A 12,093-nucleotide genomic window follows, 5' to 3' on the forward strand; every position below is an offset into this window, starting at 1 on the left:
AACAAGAGAAACATTTTAGCTTTAAGATGAGGTAGTGTACTGCGTACTCGTAGCACGTAGTTAATCAGATTGTACCACTGACTCGATAATGTCTTCACTGTAAGTATCACGTATAACATCTCATAGTCATACTTCACAATAGACCGTAAACAGCTGACATTAAAAGTACACTACAATGAAGTAGGTCTCCAGACATTACTTTTACACTACAGTATGCATATAGTTTTATCACAGTGTACCTTTTATTACTGAGTAAGTAATGGTACTCTTTCAACTGTAAATCATAGAATGGCAAAAGTTACATTTTTGGAAACCTCTTGAATCTTGGCTTTTTTAAATATATGCGAAGTTTATAGTAGTATTTGGAAAAATCCAAAACTTTTTAGTATTTTAAACCCCGCCTCTTGGTCTCTAACAGTCTACCTGCTGCCAGAGATCAGTGCTGCTTTTTTTTTTATCACACATTTGCATAGTTTAGTGTAATTTTGGTTGTTTTTTGACCATTATTAGACCCACGATAGTCTGTTTTTTTGGGAGGTCACATATTTTATAAGGTGGTACTTGGTGACATAAGTTTGAGAACCACTGGGGCAATGAAACCAGTCACATACGCGTCGGTTCTTTCTACTGACCACTGTAGTTACAAAGATACAAACCGTAAACCCGTCGGCTGGATTCAACGCTCAGTATTTGGCATTACCTATATTTATTAGTCTATATTTCACAGCTGTACCTCTGCACTTCTTGTGTTGAGTAACTTTATGTGCATCTGTCAAACTGATATTGCACATAGCTCAATCCCTCTTACACAACAAAAATTCCAACATAGTTGCAATTTGTTTAATTTAAATATCCACATTACATCTTTTTGCTCTTTCTGACGAGAGTTGTTGAGCCCATGGTTAAAGTCTGCAAAAGAGCAAAAGTAGTTCAGTTATGGTGTTCATTAAGTTTTATTTTTCTCTCTAAAATATTACATGTACCTCAATCATCTCTCCTCCTTTGATCTCCTGGACGTGGTGGAATTTGCCAGTGTCGCACACCAACTTCCCACCCTCCAGTTTGACGATGCACTTTAGGGGAGAGCCATTCATTTTAATTCAATGCAACATCAAAAGACTGAGGCAGATTGAGTCGATTTTTACCTTGAGCTTCTTGCCGTCCATGGTGGTAATGTCAGCCTCCTTGCCGATTGTGAAGGCGTTGGTGAGGGTCTTTCCGGGGGTCTTGGAGGTGATGACAAAGTCGTTGCCGGTCTGCTTGATCTCGGTTACGGGTTTGATGTCCTTTGCCATCTTCACAACCTCTTCTGGAAGCTCTGTTCAATTATGTCCAACACAATTAATGAACATCCCTGTGAGTTGCAATGGCACAGTATCGGTACAGTTCACTCACCCATTGCCCTGAGGAACTCCTCGTAGTTCTCCTGAACGTAGACTTGCCATGTTCCGTTGAAGGCCATGATGATGATGATGATGGTGGTGAGGTCTTCTGGAGGCTGAGGCGACTGTGTGAAGCTCAACACAAAGTGGGGGACAGACACTTGGGGCTCATCTTTCTTATACCCGAAAGCACATGCACTGTGTCTAATGAGTAACAGCCTCTGTGGAGTGATCCTCCCTGTTTGAACAACCTAGAGTTCAATAACTCCTGCACAGACCAAATTACTATTTACCAGGTACTGCTGTATCTGTTTCATTATGAAATAGTAAACTTTACTAAAGACTGAGAAAGATTTAGGGCAGATGAAGTCAAACTTTCCACATCAAGTACCATCTATATTTGACTTTCCAAGTACCACCAGGACCAGATCAAAGTCAAATCAGGACTGAATTAGGGCCAAAAAATATACCAAAATCGAACATAATTATGTCTAAACTGGATGTAAACCATGTCTAAAACAGAAAATGTGCTACTAAAGCATAAATAAAATAATCTCGATGGAAAATTTACTAAGTCCTAAGATTGCAGATACTGATTCAACAAGTTGAAGAATCCAAGAACCACCAGTTTTTGCATTATCACTGATCTCGGTAATGCTTAACAAAGCTATGAAGTTTATCTTTATAATGTGGCGCATGCTAGCAAGAAGTTCATATAATTGTGCAGTGTTTTTCAACCTTTTCTCACATTTTTGTCAAAACAAAAAGAAACAATTGACACAGTCTGGAAACAACATGGTGCATTCTGTCTGTGCCACGGGGTCTTGGTCTGCGTATTCGACAGCAGTAATGTAGTGTTTTGTTCACTTTTCTTCTTTAAAAGTTTGTTCAGGACACGCCACGCTGACAAATTGCTAAATGTAAAGCAGCAGTTTGGCTTGGTTGAAAATCAATGGGACAGTGAGAATAAGTTGTCCTGTAGGTACCTGATAAATAACAGACTTCCAACCCTGCATTTTCAAGCTCTTATTCATGTTTACCATTGATCATTGGTCATTTCTGTGACACATCAGGGAGCCAGTGTGTGAACAGACCAGCAGTGAGGCCCTGCTCTGGAGTCAATGACACAGCGGACTGTTGCAGACATTCAAATGTGACACTAAAAATACCCTAAACCTACTAAAGAACTGGGCATCGTTTATATGGATCCATTGGTGGCCTAAAAAAACTATTGATAGTTAACCACGGGTACTAAGTTTATGTAAACTGGACTCTTTTAAAGGAACAGGCCACCGTTTTTGCATACTGAGACATGTTCTTACCTGAGCCTAGACAAGTTGATGTGTAACTGTCTGGTCTTTATGTGTGCGCTCAGTCAAGCAAGTGTGTTTACGCAATCCAAGTATAGTCACTCACACAAAATTTAACATGTCGATAAGGTACTGCAAGGCGCAATAATATTATGAGCACTTTACTGTGCGGATGTTGACGTGCTCCTAAGGTGCTAGTACGCCTTACAATATAGTAGCCCTTTTTATTAGAAAATTGACATGTTTAATTCTGTATGACTATGTTTGGATCGTGTAACTACTCACATAACCATATTTAAATAGGGGAAAACATGGAAGAGCTTGGTCGCTTCTAAGTTTGGGTCCCTGAGGAGGAGGAGGCTAAATGCTAACAACATGTTCGGTGTTTTTTGTGTGACTGAGCGCACGCACAAAGACCAGACAGGTACAAATCAACTCGTCTAAGCTCAGGTAAGAACACATCTCTGTATGGAAAAACGGTGGCCTGTTCTGTTTTAACGCTAAAATCAATAGTATGTGTATAGAATAAAACATGACAAAGCAGTTCACAAATACTTAAGGAGAAATTCTTTCTTTATTCAAAACCAAAGAATAGTCATAGTGATAATAGTTACAGAAGTATTTAAATCAGTTAGTTTGACTACATTTACTTAAGTATGTGTTTAAGTAACAACCTCTTGATTACTCTTTCTTTACGGTGTATTCTAGAATTTCTTTGCAAATCTTTTCTTTTTTGCTCTGTCTATCCTATGCCAAAACACTCAATACTCTAGTACTTTCTTTCAGTTACTTGAGTCAATGTTTGGGCCACTCCTCACATCTCTAAGTTGTCGATAAAGCCTTTTCACTTGACATATTGCTCCACACAGTTGATTACTCTGAACACACGCTTAACCCATCATCACAGCATTTTCCGGCGGCTTATCACCGCGTTTATACACACCCACGGTCACGTCCACCTTCTCGGAGCCGTATTTGTTGCTCACCAAGATGCTGTATTTCCCAGAATCCTCCATGGTGACATTATTGATGGTGATGGTTGTACATTTATGCTCCTTGATGACGGCAAAGTGGCCTTGAAACGCAATCTCCTTGTCATTTCGAAGCCAGAAAATGTCAGGGTAAGGGTCACCGTCAACGAAGCATGTCAGGCACAGAGTCTGGGTAGAGGAAGGAGAAGGTAGAATGATATTATATAGATAGGCTCAGATAAAGTGATCAATGAGTGGGATTTATAGTAAAAGAGTTTCAGGCCATACCTTGGCCTCCATGATAGCCACCACATCAGGCAGACCTTTTATCACATGAGCTCGTCCTGTTAAGAAACAATAAACAAATGATCTTTCCACCAAACGTCTCCATATTTGAACAAAATGAAAAACACTCACTCTTTGCATCAAGGGCAGCTTGTCTGTAAGATAAAACACATATTTTTTTTAAGGAGATTTGACAGCAAAGTATCTAATGCAGTGGTAGTTTGATACATGCAGATACCTCACATCATGTTAAAACCTGTCACACCAAACCATGCTGTTCACACCACTAGGAGGCAGCACTTACTTCAGTCTCTGATACTCCTGTAATGCATCGGCAAAGGCTGTTAAGAAGGAAATTAAAGGTTAGAGTCAAATCAACTGGTGTAAAAGCTTACTGGATACCAATTACTGGGTCACCTACCTTGTCCGGTCAGGTCAAGGTGGCGTTTATGCGTCTCCTTTCCATCAAACATCTCCAAAGTGAATTTCCCTTTGTCCTTCTCAGTTGGATTGAGAATATCAATCCAGACCTTGTGAGCACTAAAGCCAGTTCTTGACCTGGTTTGGTCGATAGGCTTCTCTCTGCAGAGAGGAGAGCAGAAGTTAGTTACTCGATAGGATTGAACACTTAGTGCTGTTACAGAAACTGGCCAGCAGATGGGGCTACAGACCAGTCAGAGAATCCTGCACTTTGGTTTATTTCAACTCTTATAACCTGACTCAAACACAGCCACTGAACTCAGAAACATTTTCGCAATTTATTATATTCTGTCAAGTTTAGGTGGCTGTGCTGGAAAGGTTCAATATTTCAGGAGGGGGCACTTGATAAGAAAAGTTTGAGAAGCACAGGGTTAAGGCTATATGATCACTAAAGAACATAAGATTAAAAAAAAGTAAAAAAAAATCAGGCTACTTGAAGCTTATAGTCCCTCAATAAAAAGACGACATTTCATCCATGATTGGATAAAATGACCATGGAATAAACTGAGCCTGACAATGAGACAAGCTGATAACAGTCTATTCAAAAATCCGGCTGCATTTTCTCCTGCCAACTGACCTGCCTGACCCCAAACAATTCACCACAAAAAAGGTCACACACTCTAATATTTGGCTGTAGCGCCTTAAGCTATGAATACAGCAGCATTCACTGTGGCATCGTTTCAATGTCAAAAGATCCTGTGTTGCATTTATTTTTTCCCAAGATCTTGTATTGATGATGGGAGAGTGTGACCTCTGCACAAAACCTTCTCCAGCACATCCCAAACACTCTCAATGGGGTTAAGATCTGGACTTTGTGGCGGCCCATCCATGTCTCCTGCTCACTGAATCACTCTCTCACCACGTGAGCCCGATGAATGCTGGCATTGATGGAACAACCTGGTCATTCAGGATGTTCAGGTGGTCAGCTGATCTCATTTTTTGGGCACAAAGTGTTGCTCTCTGACGCATGACATTTACACCCACACATAGGTGCAAGAAGTGTCCTGCCCAAGGACACAGCAACAGCATGCATCAGTCGGAGCTTGGGTCCGTGGACAAATGCTCTAACCACTGATCCAAAATGCTGTCTCAATAGAGTATGGTCCCAAAGATTGAGTATTTTCTAATAAGCAGTGGACATCACAGTTACTCGAGCTTGTTAGGGTTGCATTTTTCTGTCCCAAAGAAAGTATGTGAGACCTACTTGAAGAGCCAGCTGGTCTTCAGGTGGCTGGTGTAATATTTGAGCGAGCAGAAGAGCCTGAAGCCTTCCTCGGTGCACTCGATGCTCAACGGGCCGGCTGACAGCGCTGCAAAGACAGTTAGCACACACACTGCTGTTGATAATAAAGCTAATAAAGTTTGTGTACCATAATAATTAATATCTCAGAATAAAGTGCACTTAATTCAACAGAGGTTCTTAATTAAGCCCGTCACAAAGGAGGACGCGCAGGGGAAATTTCATAAAGCTCGTTCTGGCAAATCCAAATAACTCACCGCACTGTTTACTCAGCTGCTGCCGGAGCTTGTCATACTCTGCGAACAAAGAGAACCGTGAAGCCGTCAGAAAGTGCAAGGCCATTTTCTAAAATAAATCAAGGTTTGATTAGAGTAAAGGTGGATCTAACATTGTAAAGAGTGAAGACAAGCAAGTTATTATTGCTGTCTTGGAGTGGATAAGGAATGTGTCGACGTGACCAGTGGTGGGGAAAGAAGCCTAAAGGTAGAAGTGAGGAAAAAATAAGACTAGTGTATTATCACCAAGTGCGAGTACTGAGAAGGCTAACTTTTGGTCTGATGAAGGGCACGAGGCCGGAAACGTCACATATATTTATGGTTTAAGAAACAATTAAAACATAGGGAGCTTTCACTGCTGCGTGGATCCTTACTTTAATCTCTGTCTGCACCTCAATTTCTCCACTAAGACATGAATAAAAATTTATCTAAGTTTTTGTATTGATGTAAAAGGACGGACAGAACAAAATAGCTTTTGATATTTCCAAAGTATACAGCCAAAAAGCAAATCAAAAGAAATGAATCTTAAGGTTAATTTAAGAAAATTAACTGAAGTTTAAAATGTGGTTTATTGGAAAGAGTGGAACCAACTGTTTTACCAAATGTACTGTGTGATAATGCACTTATTTGAGAACATGTTTCCAAAGCACATGTGCTTGGGTAAACGTAGCCCGTCTCTGGTTCCCAATTCCCAGTTTGCATAATCATGAAGAAAGGTTTTTAAACCGTCATCTGTACTGTAGTACTGCAGAACTCAGTTTAAGTGCTGGACTCTCATCCAAGAAGCTTCATCAGCAGCACTTATGATCATAGTTTTGGCAGCAGGGAGAATATAAGAGACCAATGGGAGGGTTTAACATGTACCACACTTCTTTGTTGAAAAACCTACCCAGGTTTGTTTTTGAACAATTTGAGAGACTTAAAAGGCAGGTCGTACCATCTCCTCCCTCTTGTTTTAGTCAGCCTTCTGCTTCTGAGCAAGATCTTTAGTGCTGCGGACGAAGCTTCTTGAATAAATGTCCAACACTTAAAGTACAGAGTGCAGATGACAGCCTGAACTTTGGTCTACAATGGAAAACTCCTGTACGACAGAGAGCTTATGAAAACAATGTTATATTAAAGGACATTTCACCTAATTAGATGTACATGTATTTACCTGTGTTTACCAAAGTTGTGATTCTGCTCTTTTCTGGATAATATTTGTCATTTACCATTCAATCCCGAACTCTAGAGTCCAGGGTCAAGCCTCACCATCATCCAATAACTTTAAGTTGCTCTGATCCTCTCCTCTCTTATCGGACACTACGGCTTTGTACGTGCCCGTCTCCTCCTGAGAAGCCTGCAGGGGGAAAAAGAGATACAGCACATTCACAACTTTTTCCAATGAAATATTAACACCCCCAGGACAACCAGGCAAGTTTAATTTATCACTTTTAGGGCCGTGATGTTCTTCAAGGTGAACATAAGGTGGCAATTCTTCACGGTACAATAGCACAAATTACAAATCCCATCTGTACCTGTGGGATGGTGAATGAGCTGACCCCTGATGTCCGGTCGTACGAAACTTCCTTTATTTCTTTGCCTTCTTTAAACCACTTTAGGGTTGTCTCCTTGGTTGTATTTGTCACCTATGGGAATGTAGAGTGAGGCAGGATACATTGTTTGTTTGCAAAGAATACAGCACTGCCCAAATCATTATTATCTATTCCAAGCCTCAAAGTGAAGTTACCTTGCACTTAATAACCAATTCACATTCGTCAGTCACAGACCAGGACAAGTCCTCCTGGAAATGGGGCCCTGCAAAACCAAAGAAACAGCAGCATAAAATGTCGTGACACTTGCTAAAATCATAGCATTGTGTGAGATGTGTCTGTAACGCATTGGAATATTCTAGAGCGTTTGGATTTGGTGCTCTTTTTTTTTTGGGACATGGACTTTAAGCCTGTGACACGGTGCGGCCGTGAGGTGTATTTGCACATGGGCCACCAGGACATTGACCGTTCTGTTCTGCATTAAACGTGCCTCCAATAACGTCTGACACAAAACTCAGGAACAGAAATCTGAGGGTTAGGGCTGATCTTCTTTGCTGCACCGGAGGTGAGTTTGGAGTTACAGTACGTGTCTGTGATGCAGGGGGATTCTCACCAGACTTCCTCTTGTGGTTGTGTCGGTTTGCATCAGCCAAAGCCAGTGTCTGATGAAACACTAAGACACAGAAAAGTTTGAACAAATACACAATCTCAAACTTCATACGTAATTTCAGTTATTTAAACCTTTATTTTAGTAAGTAACTCATTCCCCTAGAGGCCATAAGCCCCACTGCAGGTGTAGTAGTAGCATGTTGCATTTTTTTTACTGATTCCATTAGTGTGTATTGGGGCCTCTGACCCGGAGGGATGGGGGTGAGGGTTGTGACAGAAAGTGTGCGATGCTTATAGTATGTTTCTTAAATATTCCATTTAGTGTAATCTAAAAGCTCTTCTTGGGGCTGGAGTGACAAATTAACCAGCAAAGATTAAGTCAGTGTGTTGTATCTTTTACTAAACATTCGGCACCAATAACTGACTGGAATGTTTAACTCCAGTCTGATGAAGAACTATGAAGAACTGATAAATGATATGAACTCACAGTCGTCCACAAACACTAATGTGCACTGGTTCTTGGCCTTGCCGTCTTTCAGCTGAGCCGTGTACGAGCCCTGGTCCTCAGGGGAGAGTGGATCGAATAGAATCTCCACCAGACCTTTGGCCTTGTCAAAGGTGATCTTCCGGTGCTGCGAAGCAAACAGACTCTCTGTGACCCAGCGGTCAGGATACAAAAACATGGCAATAACACACTGCACTTGAGCAGAGGTGCTCAGTTACAGTTACTCAAGTGCATGTGCTTAAGGCAAGGCAAGACTATTCTATTGATCCCTGATGTAGACTGTTCCAGACCTTAGGCAAATAAAACTGAAATGTAGCCACAGCACGTTTAGTCCCTCCCTGAGGATCTCAAAGCCAGGATGGTTCATATGGGTCTAATGTGTCAGAAATGTACTTTGGAGCCAATCCATGATGAGACTTGCACCAAGCAGAGCTGTTTTAAAGTCTATTCTCTGAGCAACAGGAAGCCAGTGCAGAGACCTGAGCACTGGACTAATGTGGTCATATTTGCTGGTTCTATTTAGGACTCGAGCAGCAGCGTTTATTCTATCATGCAGCTGTCTAACAGATTGAGCAGGCCGTTACATCTCAGCTATGTTTTTAGATGGTAAAAAGCTGCTGATGTTATTTATTTCATACAACTGTTGGAAGTGTGGTCCATTTCTAACCTGTTTTTATTGTAGTTTTAGAAAGGTGACTAGTGACACTTTGTTTTATCTGTGTTAAGCTGCAGGAAATGCAGTGATGCCATAAATCTAAAGGAACATGTTCACCTGCCATTTGAAGTAACTGTACTTCATGGAGTAGTTGTAATTATTTTGCTGTATTTTCCAACACAGATACAGCAGGCTTTGAATTGGTATCCAGACGTTTATGTTCATCAGGATAAGAGTCTCACATGTTGGGGCTGCACAGGTCTCTGCTCTGTGATGAACGACAGGCCTAATCAGCCAAACAGCTTTTTGAATTCACAAACCTCAGCTCAGATCATTCAGAAATAGCACATAATCAGTACGTCGGCTTTTGAATTGATTTTGAGAAATAAGTGCTCAGTGAAACGTGCCGCACATGGTTGTTGTTTGGCTTGCCTTCGGTACATGCCCTGCTGAATATTCGGGGCATGTTACAGTATATTGAATGTTGCGGAGGCTACAGTTATGACTGATGTGCACTTCTCTTTTACGCTGCTTTTGGAATTGCACTTCTTTATTATAAACAAAAGACATTTGCCTTTCAAATGGCAGAAAAGCTCTCATTTTCCAGATTCTTCGCACAGTGGCGTCTCATTATGTAGTCAACATGTGTCTGAAATTGCTTTTTTGTTTTTGTTTTGCGAACAGCTCTGCCTGGCATTGTAGTACCTTATGAAAATGGGTTGATGTAGATGACTTTGAGATGGCCAGAGACAACACACGACATGTTGGTTTTCCTTTATGGATGAATGTATGAAGTAATGCCTGATGTGGCGTATGATGGTAAAACAATCAAACAGAGGTACAGTCGTACATCAATCTGACTGTTTTTGTCATTTTGTGCTTTTGGCATTTGTCCAAAACCAGATTGAAGCAGATGTTCTCCATCTTCAGTGATCCCAGGGTCTTACCACCTGAATGAGCTCGGCTTCTGGGCCGTGTGCCGTGTGTCGCACCTGCTCTTTCTTTGTTGGCAATTCCAGGACGATTTGTGCTCTGCGAACAGCCTTTACCTAATGTAGGACCACATTCAGACAAACTGACATTTTGAGCTTTTAAAGACCCTGACTTTTTTTTTCTCAAGGTGGAATAAAATCACCACACATGGTAAAAAAATTTTTAAAAATCGACCACTGTGGGCATTTCATTTTGACAGCAGCAGGTCATATTTAATGCTTAGGATTAAATGCCACTGTTTATGCCCAAATACTATATTTTAATTTTAATTGTGCATACTTAGTTTCTTAAAAGCACTACACAGAGTTTAAACATCTTAAAATTAGGTATTTTCCTCCCCCTACATGTTCCAGCCATGTCCTAATGTGTAAAAGGAGCTCAGACCTGTTCACCACAACTGCCTCTAAAATCCTGTACTGTCTCTCGAAAAGCTTAATATAGAACCTGCAGTTACACGTATGACCTGAGGTGGTAGTAGTGAGTATAAAATCATCAACTAGCATCTAGTTCCTCTAAGATTTGCAAACTATTTTAGACTAATTCTGCCAAACAGCAGCTGCATGTCTTTTACTTATACAACATATGCAGTAATAATAGTTGAGCAATGTCATTATTCTCACCACAAAAATGTATTTACTTTAATGCTTCTTTAAGTACCTAAAAACCTAATTTTAGCAAAATTCTTTAATGACTTTTCATGCTTTTTAATGCCCTGCAGAAACCCTGTAATTGTAATGACGAACAGTGAATGATGAAACATGCTCATAAACTCACTCTAAGTCTTTATTCCTGTGAACAATTAGAATATCAGAAATCTGGGAATTAGTTTAGACAAAAACTAACAGTTTAAACGTCAGTCACTCCCTCTTTCATCGTTTGAAAACCAGAACTTTTATGTCCTTTCTTGTGGAAAAGTTTGGGTTGTTTCATTCACGTACTGCATGTTTGAGTATATACTTCATAAAATTCAGTCTCTTTACTCCCCAAGGGCACAACATGCTCCACCCCACCTACCGACGTCATGGTTCTCCTTTGTATTTTTATCAGACACATTTGGATTCTTGCAGCGCTTAAATCGCCTTCACTGCAAACACTTTCTTAATAGCACAGTAAAATGACTTAACATATTACTTAACATACAATACCGGAGCGCTGGAGATTTCGTGGTCGTTGAAAACAAGGCGTAGCTCCGCAGCGTCACTCAGGCTCTCGGTTTGGAGCCACAGACGGACCCTGCCTTCCTCTGAGACCTCCACCTGCCAGCCGCTCTTCAGCTCGATCACTGTCGACACAAAGTTAAACAGCTTACAGAAGGATGCTCTATATTCAGTTATCTTGCGTATCATTGTTGGAAAGGAATATCATTTAGACACATACACGGATTTCTCACTTGCCAGCTGAGTTCTTTGAGCCGCTCCAGGTCTGAAAAAGATCAAACTGATGATTAACACTTCAAATACTACTTTAAGTGCACACAAAGAATGTTAACAGAGGCTTAGCAATAGATCAGCAGAGGCTAGAACGCTATCTTAAGTTTAGAAACTACACTCATTTTTCAGTTTTTCAACTGTTGTAGGGATGAATCAGATTAGCCAATTGCAGAGACTGAAGTTTCATAACCTCTGTAGTTTAAACTTCTACAAACATGTCCTGAAATATACATGCTATTCTTGCATTAGGTTAATTTCTCCAGTGTTCCCGTTCAGTTGTCAAAGCTTTTGGATATGTTGAATGAATCTTAATTTGAAATGTAACAGAAATGACGGTGCTGTTTGGAGAAATTGGATGTTTCTTAGATGTTTTTGCAAAATTGGTCCTGCCCGAGCTTCAATAAAAATATATATTTTTGTAAATAT

General features: G+C 40.6%; 2 protein-coding genes across 2 annotated transcripts in view; both read right to left on the bottom strand.

Moving 5' to 3' along the window:
- Nucleotides 1-784: 784 nt before the first annotated feature.
- fabp10a (fatty acid binding protein 10a, liver basic) lies at nt 785-1,563 on the bottom strand. Its single transcript, XM_079560916.1, has 4 exons — nt 1,396-1,563; nt 1,146-1,318; nt 984-1,073; nt 785-909 (listed from the first exon to the last, which is right to left on the bottom strand). The coding sequence occupies exons 1-4, from the start codon at nt 1,460-1,462 to the stop codon at nt 859-861; spliced, it is 381 nt and encodes a 126-aa protein (XP_079417042.1). The 5' UTR covers nt 1,463-1,563; the 3' UTR covers nt 785-858.
- A 2,019-nt stretch (nt 1,564-3,582) lies between these two features.
- The window catches only part of myom3 (myomesin 3), a gene marked incomplete at both ends in the record, with an annotated part of 49,889 nt that continues 41,378 nt past the window's right edge, over nt 3,583-12,093 (bottom strand). The window contains 14 exons of the mRNA XM_079561995.1: nt 3,583-3,852; nt 3,952-4,007; nt 4,081-4,103; nt 4,253-4,289; nt 4,370-4,530; nt 5,633-5,738; nt 5,926-5,964; nt 7,195-7,282; nt 7,461-7,571; nt 7,673-7,740; nt 8,089-8,148; nt 8,572-8,716; nt 11,383-11,519; nt 11,615-11,659. Of these exons, the coding sequence (XP_079418121.1) occupies nt 3,583-3,852; nt 3,952-4,007; nt 4,081-4,103; nt 4,253-4,289; nt 4,370-4,530; nt 5,633-5,738; nt 5,926-5,964; nt 7,195-7,282; nt 7,461-7,571; nt 7,673-7,740; nt 8,089-8,148; nt 8,572-8,716; nt 11,383-11,519; nt 11,615-11,659 (1,346 nt within the window). The remainder of the gene's footprint in view (nt 3,853-3,951; nt 4,008-4,080; nt 4,104-4,252; nt 4,290-4,369; nt 4,531-5,632; nt 5,739-5,925; nt 5,965-7,194; nt 7,283-7,460; nt 7,572-7,672; nt 7,741-8,088; nt 8,149-8,571; nt 8,717-11,382; nt 11,520-11,614; nt 11,660-12,093) is intronic.

This window comes from Gobius niger (genome assembly GCF_951799975.1).
Source record: "Gobius niger genome assembly, chromosome: 8".
Lineage (NCBI taxonomy): Eukaryota > Metazoa > Chordata > Actinopteri > Gobiiformes > Gobiidae > Gobius > Gobius niger.

What these genes read in the sequence shown, in the direction of transcription:
- fabp10a (XM_079560916.1), bottom strand. Translation starts at nt 1,462, where the DNA reads ATGGCCTTCAACGGAACATGGCAAGTCTACGTTCAGGAGAACTACGAG. An exon ending in GGAGTTCCTCAGGGCAATGG is followed by an intron (nt 1,319 to 1,395) that starts GTGAGTGAACTG and finishes ATAATTGAACAG; the next exon opens with AGCTTCCAGAAGAGGTTGTG. An exon ending in AAGGAGGAGAGATGATTGAG is followed by an intron (nt 910 to 983) that starts GTACATGTAATA and finishes GCTCTTTTGCAG; the next exon opens with ACTTTAACCATGGGCTCAAC.